Here is a 24,776-nt window from a genome sequence, read left to right as displayed (position 1 = left end):
GTATCTCCTTTTCATAATTTGTGTCCATATGTGTGTGTCTGTTTCTGAACTTAATTATGTTTGACTGGTCTGTCCTGTGTCAATACCATACTGCTGTGTTCATTATATCTTTAGAAGACACTTTTGAAAACAAATACAAGATTAGATAAGTGACTTGATATCTGATAAAACTATTCCTCTTATTCAGTTTTTCAAAAATACCTGTTGTTGGCTATGGACATTTCCATATGGCATATTCAAATTGTGTTCTTACGTCCCATAAAGAAATGTGATGAGATTTTGATTGGAATTACATTGAATCTATAAATAATTTTTTTTAAGATTTTATTTATTTATTCATGAGAGACACACAGAGAGAGGCAGAGACACAGGCAGAGGGAGAAGCAGGCTCCCTGCAGGGACCTTGATACGGGACTCGGTCCCAGCACCCTGGGATCACGACCTGAGCCAAAGGCAGATACTCAACCACTGAGCCACCCAGTTGTCCCAAATCTATAAGTAAATTTGAATCAAGTAAATTTGAATCAACATAATTTAAAATTCTAAAGATTCCAGTTTTTTGGACATGAATCTCTCCATTTGTTTACATCTTTTTTAATACCTCTCAATAAGTTTATTTAATTTCTTTGTACAAGTCTTACACGTCTTTGTTAGATTTAGTTGGTATTTTTAGTATTCAATATTTTTATATTATAAATCATATCTCTCATTTAGTTTTCTGACCTTTGCTTGTATAAAGAAATAGAAATGCCTTTTGATACCAGAAATCTTGTGCAATACCAAAAGCTGTAGATTCTTTTTGATTTTTCCTTTCAGCAGCATTATTGTGATATGATTTGCATACCATGTAACTCATTCTGTTAAGCATACAATTCATTGATTTATAGTAATTTTACAAAGTGGTGCAAGCATCACTTCAATCAGGTGTCAGCACATTTCTATCAAACCACAAAATCTCTCTCTTTGCTAGGAGTACCAACTTCCTATTTCTGGCAATCAATAATCTACTTGCTGACTCTATAGATTTGCCTATTCTGGACATTTCCTCTACATGGAATCACATATTTTATGCATCTAGATTTCTTTCCCTTAGCATAATGTTTCTGAGATTCATCCATATTGTGTCATAGATCAGTATTGAGTATGTTTTTATTGATGAGTCAGTGGAATGGGTATATACCACATTTTGTTTATCCACTCACCAATTGATGGGCCTTTGGATTGATTCCATTTTTTCTTTTAATTGTGGCAAAGTATACATATAGTATTTACCATCTTAGCCATTTCTAGCATACATTTCAGTATTAGTACATTAGTATTAATATTAATATTAGTACATTAGTATTAGTATTAAGTACATTCACTTTGTTATGTTACCATCACAACCCATCCTTCTCTGGAACTTCTTTTCATCTTGAAAATTGGAAACTCCATATGTATTAAACTATACTAAATTAAACTCCCCCACCCCCACCCCCAGCCCCTGAAAACCACCATTCCACCTCTGTCTTTATGACCTTGACTCCTCTAAGTACCTCATACACGTGGAACCACATGGTATTCATTAACCCCTGTGACTGGCCTCTTTCACCCAACACAAAGTCCCCAAGGCTCACCCATGTTGTAGTGTGTGCCAGAATTTCCTTATCTTTTAAGGTTGATAAGAATGGACTTTCTTTTGTTTTCTATATACTTCACAGCTTTTTTGTCTCTTTTCTCACATTACTGTCTTATGTTTAGTTGATTTTTTTTATGAAACTTTGAGTTCCTGTCACGTTTCTTTTTGTGTATGCCTTATAGCTATTTTCTTTGTGATTACCGTGGAGATTACATGTAACATCCTAAAAGTTCTAACACTCTAATTTGAGTTTATACCAGTTTAACTTTAGTAACATACAAAAACTCTGATCCTGGGACACCTGGGTAGCTGAGCGTCTGCCTTTGGCTCAGGGCATGATCCTGGGGTCCCAGGATTGAGTCCCACATCGGGCTCCCTATGTGGAGCCTGCTTCTCCCTCTGCCTGTGTCTCTGCCTCTGTGTGTGTGTGTGTGTTTCTCATAAGTAAATAAATAAAATCTTTAAAAAAAAATCTGATCTTTTATAACTCTGTCCCCACTCCTTTCAGTTGTTGATGTCACAAAATTATGCCTTTATGATCGTGTCCAAAAAATTTTTCAAAACTCATTAGTCTCCTATATTATATAGAAAACAAAATATAACTCTTTTTGTTTTCTACCTGGTTTAAGATACTAATACATTGTTTAAAAAGCAATTAGTCTAGAAGCCAGTATTGTTGCAACTTTGGTTCATAACTATACATTTTGTTTTCTGTAATGTGTTGGATTTTGTTTACATATAATTATATCATCTCTGAATATAACTGTTTTTATTTCCAGTTATCATATATTTTATTTCCCTTTCTCACCTATTACACTGACTAGACCAGTAAGACTAATATAGTATGGAATTAAAGTCATAGTCAAGGACTCTTGTCCTTTCTTTCAATCTCAGAAGGAAAGCTTTCAATCTTTATCTTTGTTCTTTGTATATGATGTATTCTGTGTTAGGAGATAACTTCTGTTAGATTTAGATTTAGGAAGTTTCCTTCTTATTTTACTTAGTTTTTATCATAAATATTGAATTATAGTGGGATAAATTTTATAGATATATTTTACTAGTGTACCAAGTTTGCATTCCTATAATAAAACCAACACGGTTGGAATGCATTCTCCTTATATATCTCTGGATTTGCCTTGCTAGTATTTTGCTTAGTATTTTTATATCTATGATCAGTAGAGAGATTGGCCTGAAACTTCCTGTTCTTGAACTTTCATTGTTAAGTTGTAGTATTAAAGTTATGCCAGTCTCAGGAAATTGGAGACTGGTTGCTTTTTGTTTTCTCATAAACTTTGTATATTAGAAATGTTTACTCTGAATATTTGGTAGATCTCTCCAGGGAAATTCTGTTGGCCTGGAGTAATGGTGGTGGTGGTGGTGGTGGTGGTGGTGGTGGTGGTGGTGGTGGTGGTGGTGGTTTGGGATTTCTATGGTAATATCTTTGATTGTTGATTTCACTGAACAGTTATAGAACTCTTCAAATTTTCTATTTCTTCTATGAAACAATTTTAGTAAATTATTTTTTTCTATAAATGTGTCCATGTCTCCTAAACTTTCCAAGTGTTTTGGAGGCAATATGTTCATAATATATGATGTCTGAAGTATCCGTGATGATAGCCCTTTTTGCATTACTGATACTGGTATCATTTGTACTTTGTTTTGTGTTTATCATTCTCACCAAAGGATTGTTATGTATTTTATTTCTGTTCTTTATTACCTCTTTCTGCTTTCATGTTGCTGTTCCTTTTCTATCTTCTTGAAATAGAAGCATCGCTCACAAATTTTCCCCTTTTCTTTTCTCTTAATTTGAATGGATTCTTAAATGTTACAGATTTTTTTCCCAGATACTTCATAGCTTTAGCATACCAGTTTTGATATATCTAGTACTTTCGCTCAAAATATTTTCACTTCAAAATATTTTCTAATTTCATTATTTCTTCTTTTAATCCATGTGTTATTTATAAGTACATTTTTAAATTTCTAAGCATATGGGGATATTTTAGTTATATTTTTGTTAATTCTGTTTTCCAGAGATATGTCTCTTAGAAACAGTATATGTTTCTGTTTTAGACCATTCAGTTCATTTATATTCAGTGTAATCCAAAGTATATTGAGATTTGTTATCTTTATTTTATTTTAGTACTTGCTATTTTTATCATCTTTGCTTTCTCTTTTTTTCCTTTCTCATCTTTTTTATTGACTTGGTGCTTGTTTGTTTGTTTTTGTTTTTGATCATTCCACTTTCCCCCGCCCAAGCTTTGCAAATTAAAATGTATTATTTTGGTTGTTACGCTAGAAGTTATGCCATATATATTTACCATAAGAAAGACTAAAATTAAAGCCTCTATCCTCCTGCTAGATAATGTAAGAACTTTGGAACATATTAACACCATTCATTTCCTTGCCCAACTTATATATTATAATTTCCAGATTTTAAAGTCTTCTTTGTAGTGTTTTTATTTCACCCTACTAATTGTTTTATATAATTATAGTTCATTTACATTAACCTATATATTTAGTACCTTCTTTGTTCTGCATTTCTTCTTATATCTCAAACGTTCCAACTCGGACAACTTGCCTTGTTATCTAAATTATGTCTTTTGGAAGTTCCTTTAGTGAGGATATGCTGGTGATGAATTCTCAACTTCTGTTTGTAAAATATATTTATGTCCATATTTGAACAATATTTTTGCTTGCTGACAGAATTCCAAGTTGAAGCTATTTTCTTTGAGAAAATTAAAAACGATAATCTGTTAACCTCTGACTGTGTTGTTTCTGTATAGAAATCATCTGTCCATCTCATTTGTCACTCCTTTGAAAGTAATCTCTTTTCCTGTGGCTTCTATTGAAATGTTCTGTTCTTCTGTAGTTTCACTGTGATATATCTAAGTATGGGTTTCATTTCATTTGTTGTATTTTGTGCCTTTTGATAGTATAGATTAGCATTAGTTCAGACAATTGCCAGATGTCAACTGTTCAGATATGGCCTCTGGGAATCTCTGCTCCCTGCTGTGGAGAAACTGGTGCTGGACCAGAAACAACTAGCAAACTGGACAAAATAGTTGAAACAACTGTTTTTCTGATCCATGAAAGAAAAGAAACAAGATCAAATCTAGAATCACCTTGGATTTCTGCCGAAAGGTACTTTCAGGACCATGAGCCAAAGAGGGTAATCTAAGCCACTGCCAGGTCTGATGACTCAGTAACTGAAATTTGCAAGGCAGAGAACCAGAGAAGTTGGAACTACACAGAGAAAGAGCCTCAGAAATCTGCATAGTCCCTTTGAGTGTGTTTCTCACTCATACATAGAATAAAACTCAAAGAAACCACGCAATGACAAGGAGGCTGTAAGCTGAAAAACATCAAGAGCTCACAAAGGGCTGTGAGATGGAGAATCCCTGTTGAATACATAGTGCATGAAGTTTAGATTCCAGAATCACTTCACCTTATTAATAGAATTAAACCAGCCAGAACAAAAAGTATTCTAAATTCACTTTGAGAAGACTTAAAACCACACCTCAAAATAATCTAGCATGTTCTCAAGTATTTTAACTGCCTGCAAGAACAAATCCAACACTTGTATTACTAGGTAAGCAAAACTGGTACCCAAAGCCAGGAAGAAAGCGCAGTACATAGAAACACATTTAGAAATGACAGAAGTGGCACAATTAATAGACAAGAACTTTAGCAATTTTAAATATACTCAGTGATTTAAAGGAACACATATAGATGATGAGAAAAGAAATGGAGTATACAAAAAGGAGCCAAATGGAAATTTGGGCATGCAAATTATAATACTGGAAATTCTTTAATGTACTGGATGGGATTAACAACAAATTATGCACTGCAGAAGAACAAATCAGAGAACTTGAAGACAGAAAAGAAAGAAAAAAAAGGCTATCCAAAAATGAAGCATAGTGAGAAAAAAGGCAGAAAAAGTATGATCAGAGAGCCTCAATAACCAGAGGGACAATATCAAGCAGTATAAAGGAGGGTGAGGGTGGGAGTTAGGGGTATTTTGAGAAATAATGGCCCAAAATTTTTCATATTTGATTTTAAAATCTTTATATCAGTTATCTATTACTATATAACAAATTGGTCCAAAACTTAGTGGCTTAAAACAACATTTATTATTTCACAGTTTCTGTGGGTCAGAAATTCAGGCATGTCTGAACCAGAATGCCTCTGACTCAGGATGTGTCATAAAACTGCAATCATCTCAAGGCTCCAAGAGGGAGGATTCACTCCCAAGTTCACACTAAAGCTGTGACAGGCCTCAGGTGTTAACTATTGTTGGCAGATGTCGGTTCCTTGCCTCATGAGCCACTTTATGTGTGTATTCACAACGTGGCAGCTTGCTTCCTTCAGAGTAAGAAGTGAGAGAAAAAGAGGTAGAAAAAGGGAGAGGAGGAGAGAGAGGAAAGCAAAACAAAAGTTGTGGTTGTTCTTAACCTAATCTTAAAGTGACATCCCATCACTTTAACCTTTTTCCATTAAGTAAAAGCAAGTCATTAGGTGTAGCCCTAGCCCCTTCTGCCCTGCTTGAGTGTGGGGCTCTGAATACCAAGAGGTAAGGAAATTGGGGACTATTAAAAACAAATCTTACAGTTCAAGAATGATAGAAACCATGCAGTTGTACTCAGAGGTATTTACCCTAAAGAAATTAAAACAGATTCACACACACAAAAAAAAAAAAAAAAAAAAAACTTGTGCACAAATATTTGTAAGTACTTTATTTATAATAGCCAAAAATGGGAAACAACCCAAATGGCTATTAAGAGTTGTGTGGATAAACACATAGCAATGAAAAGGGACAAACCACTGCTAAATGTAATATGGATGATTGTCAAAAGTGAGATGAAACAAAAGCCAAAGAAGGGTACACACTGTATGATCACATTTATATGAAATTCTAAAAAAAGACTGATCTAATGACAGCAGTATGATAAATACCTAGGGCTGGGGTTGGTGGTGGACAATGACTGCACAGGGTCATGAGGGTAATATTTTAGGGGTGATGGACATATTCTGTATATTAACTGTGATTGTAGTTATGTGGCTATATGCATTTGTCAAACTTTATCAAGCTCTATATTCAAAATGGCTATATTTTATTTCAATAATTATACCTCAATAAGATTGATTTTTAAAAACAGCCTCTGCTCAATTCTCTCTCTTCCACCCTTCTGGGACTCTGCTCAAAGGTATGTTAGACTTTTGTATTACATTCCTATGTCTCTCTTTATTTCCATTGTTTTCTTCTACTGTGCTGCACTCTGACAGTTTCTTCAAATCTAGTGTTTTAGAAGTCTTTTTGTGTTCAGTCTACTGTATGTGTCCATTGAGTTGTTATCTTAGGGAGTTTTTTTGTTACTGGAAGTTCTATTTAACTTTGTCACATCTGCCATTTTACATTCTTAGAGTCTCCTGTTTCTTGCTGACATTTCTAAGTTTGCCTTGCATTTCTTTTAAAATAGTAAACATTATTTGAAAGTCTACATCTGATAAATTCAGTATCAGACAAATTTGTTTCTTTTGGTTTGTTTCTGTCTAGATTCTCTATCTGCTTGTTAGTAACTGCCCCAGAAAATTTTTGTTACAGGGTTTATACATAGATAGGCTTTGCCTTGCTGCTTCTTGGTGCCTTGGAGTACTTCTGGTTTTGAGCACATTACCAAAGGTAGGCTTTCTGGCCTTCCATAGACATTTGTTCTTTGAGGTAAATCTGTAAGATGGCTGGTCTGTGGCCGTAACTTCACAGGAATGTTTCTTTTTTTTTCTTCTCCTGTTTTGCTTATGACCAAAACAGGAGAAGAAAAATAACCTTTTCTCTGAGTGGTAACAGAACCAGATCCTAAATGTGGGGTATTGTAAATGCCTTCCAGGGCATAAGAAGCATTGGTGCTCCAATATTCTGATTTTTCTCCTTAAAAACTTCCATTCAGGGGCAGCCTGGGTGGTTCAGCAGTTTAAGCGCCTGCCTTCAGACCAGGGCGTGATCCTGGAGTCCTGGGATCGAGTTCCACGTCGGGCTCCCTGCATGGGGCCTGCTTCTCCCTCTGCCTGTGTCTCTGCCACTCTCTCTCTCTGTGTCTATCATGAATAAATAAATAAAATCTTAAAAAAAAAAAAAAACTTCCATTCAGTAATTGTCTTGGGACTTTTTGCAATATTTTCATTTCGTTAATGCTTTTAAAGTGTTGGAGAGTTTTTCATGCATCGATTAATCTGCATGGCTTAGTGTGCTTTTACTGGATCCAAGCATATACTCTTTAAAAATATCCACTTCATGGGCAGCCCCAGTGGCTTAGCAGTTTAGCGCCATCTTCAGTCCAGTGTGTGGTCCTGGAGACGCAGGATCAAGTCCCACATCAGGCTCCCTGCATGGAGCCTGCTTCTCCCTCTACCTGTGTCTCTGCGTCTCTCTTGCTGTGTCTCTCGTGAATAAATAAATAAAATCTTTAAAAATATATATATATCCACTTCATTTAGCACAGTGATGTGTCTTGGTGAAAACTGGGTGAAAATCTTTAGATAATTTTTGTCTTATACAGAGTTTACATGTGTCTCTGATCAATTACAGCATCCTGGAGGTTGAAATGGACTATAGCAACAAAATAATTAGGCATTAGAACCAATGTTGCACTTATACAACATACTACTGCTAATTAATAAACATTAGCATTGATACTAGTATTATTTAACTAAAATATGTTGTGTACCTTCGTGTTTTAACTATATTACTTTCAGGTATAGTGAGGCCAGACTCAGATCAAGAGAAACACATGAGAAAGAGATTTATAGTTTCTTATAATCAGAGTTCCCTGGGGCAAACACAGCACACTACAAAAGGCCACTCGGGGGAAGCACCAGGGTTGATCACAAGGCAAAGGGAGTAGGGGAAACTGGGCAAGTCCCTTTATTGTAATTTCCGTGGAAGGAATGAGATAGGGTAGGTGATTTTAGGATTGGCTAATTTGAATGATTTCAGTGGGCTCTGGTTGTCTGATGTCTGGCCCTGGGGCAGTTAAGGCAGGTGTAGAGTGGCCCAGATTATGAGAGCCCAGTAGGTAAAGTGGATAGTGTGAATTTAATTGGCTGCACAAGAACGGAAAGTGGAGGGCCTCAAAACTGAGTCAAGACAACATTTAAAAACAACTATATTATACTTTGAAGTAACTAATAGTAGGGAGTCATAAACCTGGGGTATAAGGACACATTATTTTAATAGGACAGAAGTGCCGAACTTTGATTTATTTATATCACAGTGTTGAAATGAGAGATGAAAAATTACCTGTCATGTTAGCTGAGATCTTAAAAACATCTTGAAAAATGTAGCATAATTTGTAACTATACTTCTTGCTTAGCAAGAGACTTCCCAAACTGAGGATGTCCTGTAAAGATTTAACATCCCATTTTCTAACATAATAGCTTTTTCTTCAGTCAGTATGCTTTGATGATTAGAAAGTGTAAATCTACTCAGAGAAAGCTTTTGTCACTTGGCAGATATTTTGCATCAGGTTTAAGAGAAAGGCAGTGCCACTTCTTTGTGGGTCTCTTTACCCTTGATTTTTCCATAGCTCTCAGGGGAAAAAAAGTAATGAATAAGTCAATTTTGTTTAATATTACCATTGTATTAAAATTACATGTAGATTATTAAAATAGTATAAACTCTACAAGAATATAAGCACATTAAAATTTTATATACTTGCTTTATTGTATTAGTAAACTTACCTGAAAATACCCAAATTTGCTCTGATTTGGAGTTTTATTATACCTTCAAAAGTGTTTGGCAAGATTATTTGCATCTTGGCTATTTCTTGACTCCATTATGTTCAGAATTAAGTTCTGAATTTAAAGTGTCTAAAGTATCTAATACTTCAGTTTGCAGATTTATACACATACTTCCAGAAACAAAAGCAGATACCTTAAAAACTCAGATTTAATTTTAAAAAAAATCTGAGTCACCACTCTTTTTCTAAGCATTCCACTAGATGCTATAGAAACACAAAGATGGGCAGCCCTGGTGGCGCAGTGGTTTTGTGATGCCTGCAGCCTGGGGTGTGATCCTGGAGACCCGGGATCGAGTCCCATGTCGGGCTCCCTGCATGGAGCCTGCTTCTCCCTCTGCCTATGTCTCTGCCTCTCTCTCTCTCTGTGTCTCTCATGAATAAATAAATAAAATCTTAAAAAAAAAAAAAGAAAGAAAGAAAGAAAGAAACACAAAGATGAGTAAGACAAAGCCCCGCTCTTAGAAATTACTACATCCCATTATCCACTTTTGTTTTTCCTTATAGCATTCATCATTAACAATAATTGCATTTTATACTTATTTCTTAGCACTTTTTATCTTATCTCCCCCACAGTAATATCAACTCCATAAAGTAACTTGTCTCTTGTGTTCCCCACTATATCCCTAGACCCTCGAAGAATGTCTAGCCCTAATAGGTATTCAGAATGTATTTATTGAATGGATGAATGAAAGCTAGTTGATTTTTTTCAATTATTGTTTCTTTTCTAGGACAAATTTGTCTTACAATTTTGATCATTCATGCATAATTTTAGTTTTTAAAATACATTTGAACTTTGTGAAACATGATAAAGTATAATGTGTCCCCCCTATTGAAGAGACTAAGAAACATAAATTCCCATAATTACACCACTGCCTTATAAGTGAAACTTTTTTCTCTTCTCATAAAGTTTCAAAAATGCTACCCATTCTAATAATTATTATGAAAACTGTTAGTGATAAAGGAATACCTAGTCCTTGACATAGGCACCAGGATTTGGTGAAATAAGTTTTTTTAAAATTGGTACTGCTCATAATCAAGATCATACTCTCATAGGATAAAATATTCCACAAAACAATGTGTCTTTATCCAATCATGTTTGAACTCCTGTTCTGAATTTTTTTTTAACTTTGTTAGGGATTTCTGTTCTCAAGGAAAAATTTCACTTTCCTATATTATTTTTTTAATTGGGGTTAACTTTTACTCAGTATTTACAGGATACTCAAAGTATACACAGGTTCCATAATTTGACAATTTAGGAGCCACTTTTGATTCCTGTCTCTCCATTATTCCTTTATCTTGAAATTTCAAGTACACATTGATCATATGTCACAAACTTCTGTGGTCCCTGCATGCATATATATCCACAGACACCGATATATCAGTAGTTATTGTCACATAATATTTGTTGAATGAGTATGTGTATATGAACATAACTATTTATGTAAACATAAAATCCATAGCAAAGTATTGGGCACTTGATAGGTATTCTTTAGAATGTTTATAGTTGATTCAGTTGAATTATTGAAATGTGTGTTTTTTTTTTAAAGGAGTACTGCTAATCAGTAGTACAAGACCAAAGAAGAATCCCTTCAGCCTGAATTCTGGATGCAAGTCCAACTTTATGAGCAAGCAGAGTAGCTCCATGTATGACTGATTGAAAAGAGTTTCCTAGGGATCCCTGGGTGGCGCAGCGGTTTGGCGCCTGCCTTTGGCCCAGGGCGCGATCCTGGAGACCCGGGATCGAATCCCACGTCGGGCTCCCGGTGCATGGAGCCTGCTTCTCCCTCTGCCTGTGTCTCTGCCTCTCTCTCTCTCTCTCTGTAACTATCATGAACAAAAAAAAAAAAAAAAAAAAAAAGAAAAGAGTTTCCTAGAATGAGTTTGCTGTCAAAAAAAAATATCAGTCTTGTTACCTGTAATCACAAATAATTTAATTCTTTTTGAAGACTGTAACAGTGAACTAGACAGACAAAAAACCTTACTCTCATGGAGCTTTCATTCTAATAGAGACTGTAAACAAGACAAATTAAATATATAATGTGGTAGATAAGTGCTGAAGAGAAAGGTAGAGCAGAAAAGGGGAATAGGTATATGTTTAGAAGGGAGTGTAGTTTTAGAAAGAATCAGCAGGGATAATCATCCTGAACTCTCCTGACATTTTCTCTTCTTCTTTTTGTTGAATAAGCCCTGATTACATCCACTTTGTTGTCCTCCCTGTACCTTCACCCGTTCAGCTTATGGTGGCTAGACAAAAGCACACAGCTGTGCTAGTGAGCTCACTCTAAATCCATGATCACAAAAAGGATCTTTATGCTGCCAGGTAGTCAGTCTGTATATTCTGTTCTCCTTGGCACCTATTTCATACCCTCTTGTCCTTCCTCAAATCTTTCACATCTCCTTTCCATCATCACTTTCATTTGGTAACCTCAGTTCCTCTTTCACTAAGAGAAGCAATCAGAAGAGAATTTCTATTGTGTTTATATTTCTTTTTTTAATTCAAATTCAATTTGCCAACATATAGTACATCATTAGTTTCAGATGTAGTTTTCAGTAATTCATCAGTTGTATGTAACACCCAGTGTTACTACATCAAGTACCCTCCTTAGTGCCCATCACTGAGCTACCCCATCCCTCCCAGTTCCCCTTCAGCAACCCCCAGTTTGTTTCCCAGAGTTAAGAGTTTCTCATAGTTTGACTCCCTCTCTGAGTTTTTCCCATTCAGTTTCCCCTCCTTCCCTTAGGGTCCTCTGCACTCTTATATTTCGCATATGAGTGAAACCATATGATAATGGTCTTTCTCTGATTGACTTATTTCACTTAGCATAATACCCCCAGTTCCATCCACACTGATGTAAATGGTAGGTATTTATCCTTTCTGATGACTGAGTAATATTTCATTTTATATATACTGCATCTTCTTTATCCATTTATCTGTTGAAGGACATCTCGGCTCCTTCCACAATTTGGTTCTTGTGGACATTGCTGCTATAAACATTGGGGTGCAGGTGCCCCTTTGTTTTACTACATCAGTATCATTAGGTTAAATACCAAGTAGAGCAATTGCTGGGTTGTAGGGTAGCTCTATTTTTAACTTCTTGAGGAACCTCCACACTGTTTTCCAGAGGCTGCACTAGCTTGGATTCCCCCCAACAGTGTAAGAGGGTTCCACATTCTCAATATCCTCGCCAACATTTGTTTCCTGTCTTGTTTATTTTAGTCATCTAACTAGTGTATAACGTGGTATATCACTGTGTTTTTTATTTGTATTTCCCTGATGCCAAGAGATGTGGAGCATTTTTTCAAGTGTCTGTTGGCATTGGGTAGGTATTTGGAGAAATGTCTGTTCATATCATCTGCCCATTTCTTGACTGGATTATTTGGGTTTTTGGGTGTTGAGTTTGATAAGTTCTTTATAGATCTTGGATATTAGCCCTTTATCTGATATGTCATTTGCAAATATCTTCTTCCATTCTGTAAGTTGCCTTTTAGTTTTGTGACTATTTCCTTTGCTATGCAGAAGCTTTTAATCTTGATGAAGTCCCAGTAGTTCGTTTTTGCTTTTGTTTCCTTTGCCTTTAGAGATGTGTCATGCAAGAAGCTGCTGTAGCTGAGGTCAAAAATGTTGCTGCCTGTGCAGTTCTCTTCTAGGATTTTAATGGATTCCTGTCTCGCATTTAGGTCTTTCATCCATTTTGAGTTTATTTTTGTATACGATGTAAGAGAATTGTCTAGTTTCATTCTTCTGCATGTGGCTGTCTAATTTCCCAGTACCATTTATTGAAGAAACTGTCTTTTTTCCATTGAGTATTTTTTTCCTGCTTTGTCGAAGTTTAGTTGAACCATAGAATTAAGCGTCCACTTCTGGGTTCTGCTTTCTGTTCCATTGATCTGTGTCTGTTTTTGTGCCAGTACCATACTGTCTTGATGATCACAGCTTTGCAATATAGCTCAAAGTTAGGCATTGTGATGCTCCCAGCTCTGGTTGGCTTTTTTGTCCCCCATCATGCCTCTGGCTATTTGGGGTTTTTCTGGTTCCATTCAAATCTTAAGATTATTTGTTCCAAATCTGAAAAATGTCGATGGTATTTTGATAGAGAGTGCACTGGGTGTGTAGATCACTTTGGGTAGCATAGACATTTTCACAATATTTGTTCTTCCAATCCGTGAGCATGGAGTGTTTTTCCATCTCTTTGTGTCTTCCTCAATATCTTTCATAAGTGTCCTGTAGTTTTTAGAGTACAGATCCTTTACCTCTTTGGTTAGGTTTATTCCTAAGTATCTTTTGGTTTTGGGTACAATTGTAAATGGGATCGATTCCTTGATTTCTCTTTCTTCAGTTTCATTATTAGTGTATAGAAATGCAACTGATTTCTGTGCCTTAATTTTGTATCCTGCCACATTGCTGAATTGCTGTGTGAGTTCTAGCAATTTGGGGGTGGAGTCTTTTGGGTTTTTCACATACAGTATCACGTCATCTGCAAAGAGAGAGAGTTTGATTACCAATTTGGATGCTTTTTATTCCTTTTTGTTGTCTGATATTGAGGCCAGGACTTCTCGTACTATGTTGAACAGCAATGGTGATAGTAGACATCCCTGTTGTGTTCCTGACCTTAGGGGAAAAGCTCTGTTTTTCCCCATTGAGAATGATATTTGCTGTGGGCTTTTCATAGGTGGCTTTTATGATACTAAGGTGTTTCCTCTATCCCTACATGGCAGAGTGTTTTTATCAAGAAAGGATGCTGCATTTTGTCAAATACTTTATCTGCACCAATTGAGAGAATCATATGGTTCTTCTCTTTTCTTTTATTAATATGGTCTATCACATTATTGATTTGTGAATGTTGAACCACTCTTGCATTCCAGGAATAAATCCCACTTGGTTGTGGTAAATAATCCTTTTAATGTACTGTTAACAGGATACCATTGGCTAGTATCTTGGTGAGTATTTTGATATCCATGTTCATTAGGGATACTGGTCTGTAATTCTCCCTTTTGATAGGGTCTTCGTCTGGTTTTGGGATCAAGGTACTATTAACAGGATACCATTGGCTAGTATCTTAGTGAGTATTTTGATATCCATGTTCATCAGGGATATTGGTCTGTAATTCTCCCTTTTGATAGGGTCTTCATCTGGTTTTGGGATCAAGGTAATGTTGGCCTCATAGAACAAGTTTAGAAGTTTTACTTCCATTTCTATTTTTTGAAACAGCAGAAATAATAAGTATTAATTCATCTTTAAATGTTTGGTAGAATTACCCTGGGAAGCTTGTTTTGGGGGGAAGTTTTTGATTACTGCTTCAATCTCCTTGCTGGTTATGGGTCTGTTCAGGTTTTCTGTTTCTTCCTGTTCCAGTTTTGGTAGTTTATAAGTTTCTAGGAATGCATCCACTTCTTCCAGATTGCCTAATTTGTTGGCATATAATTGCTCATAATATGTTCTTAAAATTATTTCTATTTCCTTGGTATTGATTGTGATCTCTCCTCTCTCTCATTATTTTATTAATCTGAGTCCTTTCTCTTTTCTTTTTGATAAGTCTAGCTAGGAGTTTATCTGATTCTTTCAAAGAACCAGCTCCTAGTTTCATTGATCTGTTCTACTGTTCTTCTGGTTTTTATTTCATTGATTTTCTGTTCTAATCTTTTTTATTTCTCTTTTCCTGCTGGATTTAGGCTTTATTGGCTGTTCTTTTTCCAGCTCCTTTAGGTGTAAGGTTAACTTGTGTATTTGAGATTACTCTAATTTTTTGAGAGTGGCATGTATTGAAATATACTTCCCTCCTAGGATAGGACTTCCTTCGCTGTGTCCCAAAGATTGCAAACATTTGTGCTTTCATTTTCATTAGTTTTCATAAATCTTTTTAATTCTTCTTTAATATCCTGATTGAACCATTCATTTATATTTCTATTGCATCTTTTCCCATATATCTTTCTGTAATGAGATAAACTGTCCCTTCTCCAGTATAAGGCCAAACTTTTTATTTGTCCCATAAATTTCATCTACATTTTGCTATACTGCCTCCAGTTGAATTCTCAATTAAAAATAATCTTTTTTGAAAACAAATTTCCATAAAAAATAGAATACTTAATATATTATAGCCACATGAAATAGTTAACTGTCCTCAAGAAACAACTAAAATTCATGGAATAAGCAATTTAAAACTAACCAACCAATCTTCTAAGGAACATTCCTACTTATATGAAATCTTGGATTGTAAATTTTTTTAAGGTTTTATTTATTCATGAGAAACACAGAGAGAGAGAGAGAGAGATTGAGAGACACAGGCAGAGAGAGAAGCAGGCTCCATACAGGGAGCCTGACATGGGACTTGAACTCGGGTCTCCAGGATCACACCCTGGGCCAAAGGCAGCACTAAACCGCTGATCCACCTGGGCTGCCCAGATTGTAAATTTTTTATACTTTCCACCAGTGCTGGTCCACAGTAGTCAGATAAGCCCAGCAGATCACATTAGGTAACAAAGCCCTGCCTAGCCTAGTCAAGAAGCAGTCTGTGTCTTGACTCCAGTTGTACCTTGAATCCAGTAAATACAACTAGGATTTTTTTCAGTTTCAGAATTTACCCTCTTCTCTGTACAGCCTTAAAAACTAGGTTTTGAAAAAAAAAATAAAAAAAATAAAAAAAAATAAAAACTAGGTTTTGGTAAACAACCTTCCAAACCTTAAATAACTTAAAGCTACCAAATTTCCTGTAATTTAGTGATTTTTTCTTACCTCTTAGATAAAAGGAAAGAAAGGAAATAGAATTATTTCCTTCAAAATCAAGAGAATAATACCATCACTTGACACCAAAAATGGGTAAGATTATGATTTTTTTATATTATGCAATATTTTTAAAAATAGCTTTTAAAATCAGTAAAAAAAAAAAAAAAAAGGCAGATATTGCCCTGCCATCAGAGACACTACCTTCTACTTGGAGAATCAGACTATAAATATCTATACTAATGGAAGTTTACTCAGCTACCACAGTTTTAGCAATTTGATCTCCGTTTTTAGTAAGTTAATTCTTTATTTCTTTTACCATTTCATTGAATTTGAATTTATATCAAACTCAATTTGCATGTCATTGCTAAGAACTTAAATTGTTCTCGCTTCTTAAGTAATGTATCAGAATATGAACATCCATTCAGCACATAACTGAAGGCATTATGTTCATTTTATCTCCAGTTTACATAGAATCTTAGAGATCGGGCAGCCCTGATGGCTCAGTGGTTTAGCGCCGCCTTGAGCCCAGGGCGTGATCCTGGAGACCCAGGATCAAGTCCCACGTCGGGTTCCCTGTATGGAACCTGCTTCTCTCTCTGCCTGTGTCTCTGCCTCTCTCTCTCTCTCCCTGTGTCTGTCATGAATAAATAAAAATAAAATCTTTAAAAAAATAAATAAATAAAAATAAAAAAGAATCTTAGAGATCTAACTATGGTTTCCCAAAGTGATCTCCATCTTTTATGCATAACTTATTTCAATAGCCTTTCACATATTGAAAAATATAAGCTTAGACTCATATATTTATCAGTGACCTAAAACAATGAGCTATTGAAGTACCAATTTTTAGAGACCTAAAAGATTTTCTCCTAAACATGAGTGACTGACTTAAGATCTTAGTGTAAGAATCATTGGGGTATGTATAAAGCTAACACACTAATTAAAATTCAATGTCTGCCCCACAAATGTGTGATTATGTATAAATCAATTTTTCCAAGCCTCAGTTTTATCATCTACAAGAATAAAAGCTACATTAGCTTTCTAGGGTTATTTATGAAAAAGTATAAATATCAAAATGTCTCAAATTGTAAAGTATCAAGCAAATATATATTACTATTAAAATTAGAAATATACTCAATTTTGTTTTTTAATTGCTTTACTGTCCCTGAATTGCTAGTCCTTGGATGTCCTTAAGATGTTTTCAGCATTCTTTTCAATTCTTATCATGATCTTACCCTTTCAAATTCAAGTGGATATTAATTATTATCACTACTTTTCCTTCTGCCATTCTGGTTCAGTGTAACAATTTTTAATAATCTCACAGTACTTACAGAAAGAATCTCTCTCAGAATGCTCTTATTAAAGACGGGGCAAAAAACAAAAAAATAGATTTTTCCACCCATCACCCCTCTTTCTTTTGAGACAGAGCACTGTTTTGAATAAATTTTAAAAGCTCCATGTTCTGTAGTATTTGAGGTAGATTGAATAGATTGAGAAAGATTACTTAAATGTAAATCAGTTATCAAAAATAAATAGGTTACATTTTTTACATGCTTTGAATTTTTAGATTAGCCATACATCTTTAGACATCTTTTTTAAAGGGAATAATTATACTTAAGTTAAATATTTCTTGTTACATGATAATTTTTATAAAATTATAAAAATGTGAGGAAGCATTATATTCTAACAAGGTTTCATTGCATATATTTAAGTTTTGCAGGGGAAAATCTAGAGCTTTCATAGGTTATATGAAATACAATATATATACCTTGAAATATATATACTTTGCTTGATATTCCTATGTTGATTGTTTAAACCACACAGTTGGAAATAGAATTACATTGGAATATACTAAGAAAAACTTTCTCCATGTCTCTGTGTCACTAAAATTGTACTAGTATGTCCAGACATGTCAAAACTAAAATGTTAACTTTCAACATAGGAATATTTTCACAAGATTTTGCATTAAGATTATTTCCTTTCACAAAAGGATTATGTATTTAATAATCTTGAGAAACAGTATGTTTTTAGCACATAAGGAGGCAGCACAGCATTAGAGATGAGAGCACTAACTCAAGAGTCCATTAAACCTGAATTCGAATCCCACCCAGACCCAATCCTTTACACTTCTCTATAAACCCCATATATTACTATAAGGCTTTATTTATATGATAGCAATTATAAGGTATTAACTTTATGCCTACATGTAAAATGTTTAGGAAGCAAACAGTGAACCCTGGGCTTAGGGAATTGCCTTTACAAGTGCTGAGAGATTGTTGTATTCAGAGTAAACCATGATATACTTCATTAGACTTACATGAGAAGCTCACGTGCTTATTCCATTTTTAATTTATGAAAACATTACTAGTTTTAGAAAGCACTAGATTTTAGGCAAGATTTATATATATAAGTTGTATCTCTTCTCTTTGGAGATATAAATAACACTGAGGAATATATATATGAAATCAAGTAAAAAAATCTTTCTGCAATAGAAATGTAGCTACTAAAATATTTTCACTGACATATCTCACCTCTTGGTCAAAATAGAGAATTATATGGATACTACAATAAGCTTATAATTTTTGAAGTAGAAAATTAAAATTTATGCTTATTCTAGTAAAAACATATGTTACAAATGTGATGATCTATACTGGACATATTTACAGTAGCATCCATATCGGGCATCAGCAATTTGAGGTATGCTATGTTGTACTGATAGTGCACAAGGCTAACTCCTAGATGATATTTCTGTATCTTTGGGGAAGGATTCATTTGCTACCCTTAGAAATGGTATTGTTTTCAGAATGATTCAATGGTACAATCCAGGTCTTCAGCCTATTAGGTCTTTCATTAATAGTAAATTACAAAATAAACTACAGAGCAGTACTTAAAGCAAATGGCTCATTTGATGCATCTCACTCTCCCTATAAGAGTTTCTCTGTATAAAAAAAAAAAAGTTTCTCTGTATATGCCATGAATTTATACATTCCACCATTCACACAAAAAGTGTTTATTACTAGCTATCAAAAATGAACTCTTTCAGAGTAGGTCCCAGCATCCTGCTTCCCAGTGTGCCTTATTGTGCCATATGGAGCATCAAAGCTTTCTCCCTAAAAATGTGCCTTTTAAAAACTTAGTGCTAGTCTATACTCAACAAATCTTGAAAATACTTGGCTGTTTGCCTCTATCCTCGCTACTTTATAACAATTAAATTCTTATGAGTTGGCTGTTTTCTTGCTTATTATGTGTCCATCTACTTATTACAGTTAGAAAAATATTAGAGGCAAAACCAAATAGCAACATAGCCACAAAACCTTTAGGATGCTAGAGTCCTCTGGACTGATTGTGCTCCCCTTGGAAACCTTTGTTCCTTCTGATGACTGACAATTAAATATAATTACCAGGTACCTATAATTTCTTAAGATCTTACCATGAGTAAGTATAACCATAATTAAATGTAACATAAAATAATTAAATAATTTTCCCATAGAAGGAAGTTTTTCATCTTAGTCTCAAAAAGCTAGTATAAAAGCTTTTTAAAAATATAAGCTCCTCTCTTCTTTCAGTTTGAAGTTTGCATTAATTTGTAAGATTTTAATTCATCTATAATTCTCTCTTAGTTTCTCTTTTATCTTGAAATATATGTAATATAGAATTTTGAGCTTCCAAGAGGAAATAATTTTAATAGTTGTTATTAATATATAACATTTATAACTATGCTGTATCTATAGTAATTTTTTTTAATTTTTATTTATTTATGATAGTCACACAGAGAGAGAGAGAGAGAGAGGCAGAGACATAGGCAGAGGGAGAAGCAGGCTCCATGCACCAGGAGCCCGACGTGGGATTCGATCCCGGGTCTCCAGGATCGCGCCCTGGGCCAAAGGCAGGCGCTAAATCGCTGCGCCACCCAGGGATCCCAGTATCTATAGTAATTTTAATTGAATGAGGCCTTGTTAGTTTTATCGATTAAATCAAAAACTTTTTTCTAAAGATTTTATTTATTCATGAGAGACACAGAGAGAGAGAGAGAGAGAGGGTCAGAGACACAGGCAGAGGGAGAAGCAGGCTACATGCAGGGAGCCTGATGTGGAACCTGATCCCGGGACTCCAGGATCACACCCTGGGCCGAAGGTAGCGCTAAACCACTGAGCCACCCAGGGATCCCCTAAATCAAAGACTTCTAAAGGAAAATAGTGAGATGAGCGTTACCCTGCCAGATATCAAAATATGGAAAGCTGTAGGGTAGTGTTGACATGGAAATAGATAATTTGGACAGAATATAGTAAAACATAAACCATGTAAAATTAGAAATTTTGTTCATGACAATATGCCATTTCAAATTGGTGAAAAAATGATGTTGGAAAAATTTTAGATCACTTAGAATATTCTGTGTTCTGTAAATAAGGTAAATTCCAGGTAGATTAACAAGCTAAATGAAGAAGGTATTAGAAGAAATAAGATTATTTTTATTATCTTGGAATGGAAAAATCTCTAGTCAAAACACAAAATCCAGAATGCAAAAAAGAAAAATATTAATTGATTTAACCATAAAAATTAAAATTCTATATGAAGAAAGGTACTAAACAAAGATAAAAGACAATTGACAAAAAGCAAAGGATTAATATGCAGAATTCTTTTTTTTTTAAATACAGGGATTTTTCTTAAATTTATTCATAGGTACACAGAGAATGAGAGGCAGAGACACAGACAGAGGGAGAAGCAGGGAGCCCGACGTGGGACTCGATCCTGGGTCTCCAGGATCACACCCCGGGCTGCAGGCGGCGCTAAACTGCTGCGCCACCAGGGCTGCCCAATATGCAGAATTCATGAAGAATTCCATAATTAAGAAAAAGATGAACAACCTAATAGAAAGATAACACAAGGCATAACACAGGGCAGCGCACCAAAGCAGAAATACAGAGCTCCTTAAACTTAGTAGATCAGGTTCACACACACTATTCACTGAAGAAATGCAAATTTAAACAGTAATTTTATCCAGAAATTGATAAAAAATGTAAAAAAATGGTTATCATGTAGTGTCTGCAAATACCTGAAGAAACGAGAGTCGGTATATAATATTGGTGGGAGCGTAAACTGGCAAATCCTTTTTATAAGGTAATGTGCCAGTATCTGACAGATTTAAACTGGGCATATCCTTTGAAATTCCAGGTACAGGAATCAGTCCTTAAAAAATACTTGCATCTATGTAAACATGTGGTAACATATGTGTCCTTGCCACCTGTCAGGTTCTTCGCATCTGTTAAAGCAGCCTCCTTCACTCTGGTTTCTCTGCCATCAGTTCTGCTCTAGTCCACTTTTCATACTGTTGTCAGAATTATCTTCCTGAAAAACAATTATGATTCTGGCCCCGCCTACCTAAAGACTTCTGTTTTATTGTTGCCTATAGGGTTTTTTTTATAGTCTTCTCTCCACCTTATCAGCGATCTGCCTGTCTACCTCTGTCCTTCATGTTCTTGTGTTCCAGCCACACTGAACTCCCACTTCAATAAACTAAACGTGCTCAGCCAGCCCTTTTACAGCTCCTAGTCTGCACTCCACTCACTCATCACATATTTATTGAATGGCATCATTCTTTAAGTACTGACGATAGCAAAGCCCAAGGTCCCTGTCTTGTTTTTTGTTTTGTTTTGTTTTTGTTTGAAGATAGTAGATTATTGTTGGGAAAGTAGAATTATTGAGAGAGAGAGAGAGAGAGTGCGTGTGTGTGTTTAAATCAGATAATAAGTACTATATAGAAAATTAAATAAGTCCCTGTGATGATGAATGGGGGAGAACAGTAGACAAGATCCTGTGAGAAAATAGATCTTAAGACCTAAAGACAAAAAAGATGCTGTCATTTAAACATCAGGAGAAAGAGCATTCCAAGCAGAGAGAACAGTTAGTGCAAAGACCCCAAGGCAGGAATACATTTGGTATGTTTGAAGTAAAAGAAATGGTATGCAAAATAAAGTCAATAGTGGCAGATTTAGGAAATGTATTATATTAAGTATTACCAGCCACCACAGCAAACAAAGTCTGCAATCTCACAAACTTTAACATAGCAAAGATTTATTTCTTACTCACGTTATTCCTGTCAGGTGGTTTTGCAGGGAGGCTCTGGTAATAAAAATTCCACCATCTTAAACGTGGTTTCCCAAAATCACTGAGACAGGGAAAGAGAGGGACAGAAGAACGCTGGCTCTTAACCAACTCAGCTCTGAAGTGAACACATCATTTCTTTTCACCTTCACTGGTCATACTAGTCATATGGAATCAATCAAACTACATAAGAATCTAGGAAATATATATGGAACAAACAATGTTTGGTAAGACCTGTCTCTGCTGCAGACAAGAACCTGATCTTCTAGCCACGTTGAAGGGTTTTAAGTGTGAATGAAGGGCAGTGGTCAGTTTTGAAAAAAGTTACCTGGGATCCCTGGGTGGTGCAGCGGTTTGGCGCCTATATTTGGCCTAGGGCGCGATCCTGGAGACCCAGAATCGAATCCCACATCGGGCTCCCGGTGCATGGAGCCTGCTTCTCCCTCTGCCTGTGTCTCTGCCTCTCTCTCTCCCTCTCTCTCTCTCTCTCTCTGTGACTATCATAAGTAAATAAAAATTTAAAAAATTTAAAAAAAAGTTACCTGATCTGATTTTTTTTTCTTAAAGATCACTGTGGCTATTATGTGGAAAATGAGAGTGAGTAATATAGCTGGGAAAAAATTTAAAAGGCTACTGCAGGATTCTTATTAAGAGACTAAGAAGAAAGAAAAAGGTGAATTTGTTGGGAGTAGTTTTTTAGATTTAATAGACGGTGCTGATGGATTGAATGTGAAATATGAAGGAAAAGGTAAGAATCAGGGATGATTCTAGTGGTAGTCTGTACATGTTATTTCTTTGTTGGGACGTCCTTTCCCAGCTTCCCACCTGAAAAAAATGTTCTTCTTTCCAGACTCAACTCAATATAATTTTTTCTGTAAGATATTTTTAATTCTCTTACAAATCAAGTCTTTCCTCTTTCTACACTCACATAACATTCTTCTTAAAAAAAAATTCTTCTTTATAACATTTACTTGGGATCCCTGGGTGGCACAGCGGTTTAGCGCCTGCCTTTGGCCCAGGGCGCGATCCTGGAGACCCAGGATCGAATCCCACGTCGGGCTCCCGGTGCATGGAGCCTGCTTCTCCCTCTGCCTGTGTCTCTGCCCCTCTCTCTCTCTCTCTGTGACTATCATAAATAAAAATTTAAAAAAATAAATAAATAAATAAAGCTTTAAAAAAAAATAACATTTACTGAATTGTAGCATAACTTCTATTTATGTCTATTTCTTCTATAAGACAATGAGCTAATGTCTTACCTGGCATATAGTTGACTAATAAAATCGTGAATGAATGGATGTACAATATGTAATATTTTTCTGATGAAAAATAGGTATATTTTTCTGATGAAAATATTACATATTGTACATCCAGTACAATTTTATTGATATATTTATATGAATACACAGCATTTGAGCCTAAGGAATTTTCTTCAGTCTCTAAAACATTATTCTTGGCTATATATCTGTAATGTTTGGCTGCCATAGCTGTTTTTTTTTTTTTTTAATGGAATGAGAGGCAGCTGCAGGTACTGGCAGATTACAAAATGCATAATTACTAAAAGTAACTGAAGCATATTACAGTATAATTCAACAGAAAAAAACATCTGGCACATGCTATGTTAATTTGTCATAAGAGAGTTTCAAAGAAAGCACTTGCTGCAGCTGGCAGATCCATCATTTTCCTGAAACGAATAGTATACCTTTGTTTTTAATTCTCTCATATAATACAAAATAGAGTCTTATGTGATTTAATCTTTAGTCATCACTAAAGGATTTCAAGCATTGAGGATTTCCCCTATGTCGTATCAACCAAAATATACATGGCTTATTCTTATCTTAAACCTTGCCTCAATAATAACAGAATGATCTGAGCAATTATAGTAATTGATGTTAATGCCTAAGATATTGGCCCAATTTTCAGGCTCCCATTCCTTAAGGAATCATAACTTCTCTTTTTTTATTTAAAGTATTTGTGGTATTTTCAAAGAAACTCATGCATTGTAGGGAAAACTTTGCTCTTCATAACCATACTTTTCAGTTACATATGCCAGTGAGCTAGGAACTGAAGCACATTTCGAGTGGAAACTCTTCCTTTCAGTACGGTTTAGGTATGATATCCATTTCTATGACAGAGACAAACAGAAAAGAGTTAAGTATTACTATAAAACAGCATCTAGTGCTGACATTTTTTGAAATAATCTATATTTCCAACTCTCTCCTGAGCATGTCCATAGGTACCTCAAAATCAGTATATTCAAAACTAAACCCATTATTTCACACATAACCCAAGTTTTTATTCCATCCTGTATTTCCCATTCCATGAGTGGTAATATCTATCCAGTTGCTCAAGCAAACCTTGATTTGCTTGATGTTATCCTGAACTTCTCCTCATATCCCTAAATCAATTATTACTAATTCTATCTCCTAAATATTTCTTGAATCTAGCCATTTCCCTCCAGTAGTTCAGGCTATCAAAATTGATCATCTGGATTACTGCTATAACCCTCTAGTTTACCACAGTCATATTTCCTTACTACTTTTTTCTT

General features: G+C 35.2%; 1 protein-coding gene across 3 annotated transcripts in view; it reads left to right on the top strand.

Moving 5' to 3' along the window:
- SCLT1 (sodium channel and clathrin linker 1) overlaps positions 1-24,776 on the top strand; it is a 188,564-nt gene that overhangs the window by 147,033 nt on the left and 16,755 nt on the right. The window contains exon 19 of one of the 3 annotated variants that reach the window (XM_055317109.1): positions 16,149-16,213. The exons of the other annotated variants lie outside the window; for them this stretch is intronic. Coding sequence (XP_055173084.1) covers positions 16,149-16,152 — 4 coding nt within the window. The 3' untranslated portion in view covers positions 16,153-16,213. Of the gene's footprint in view, positions 1-16,148; positions 16,214-24,776 lie in introns of those variants that run through there. 3 annotated transcript variants of the gene reach the window in all.

Source organism: Nyctereutes procyonoides, unplaced genomic scaffold, assembly GCF_905146905.1.
Source record: "Nyctereutes procyonoides isolate TBG_1078 unplaced genomic scaffold, NYPRO_anot_genome, whole genome shotgun sequence".
NCBI classification, from domain to species: domain Eukaryota; kingdom Metazoa; phylum Chordata; class Mammalia; order Carnivora; family Canidae; genus Nyctereutes; species Nyctereutes procyonoides.
The sequence above is the reverse complement of the archived record's forward strand: the minus strand, read 5'-3'. Positions and strand labels throughout refer to the sequence as shown.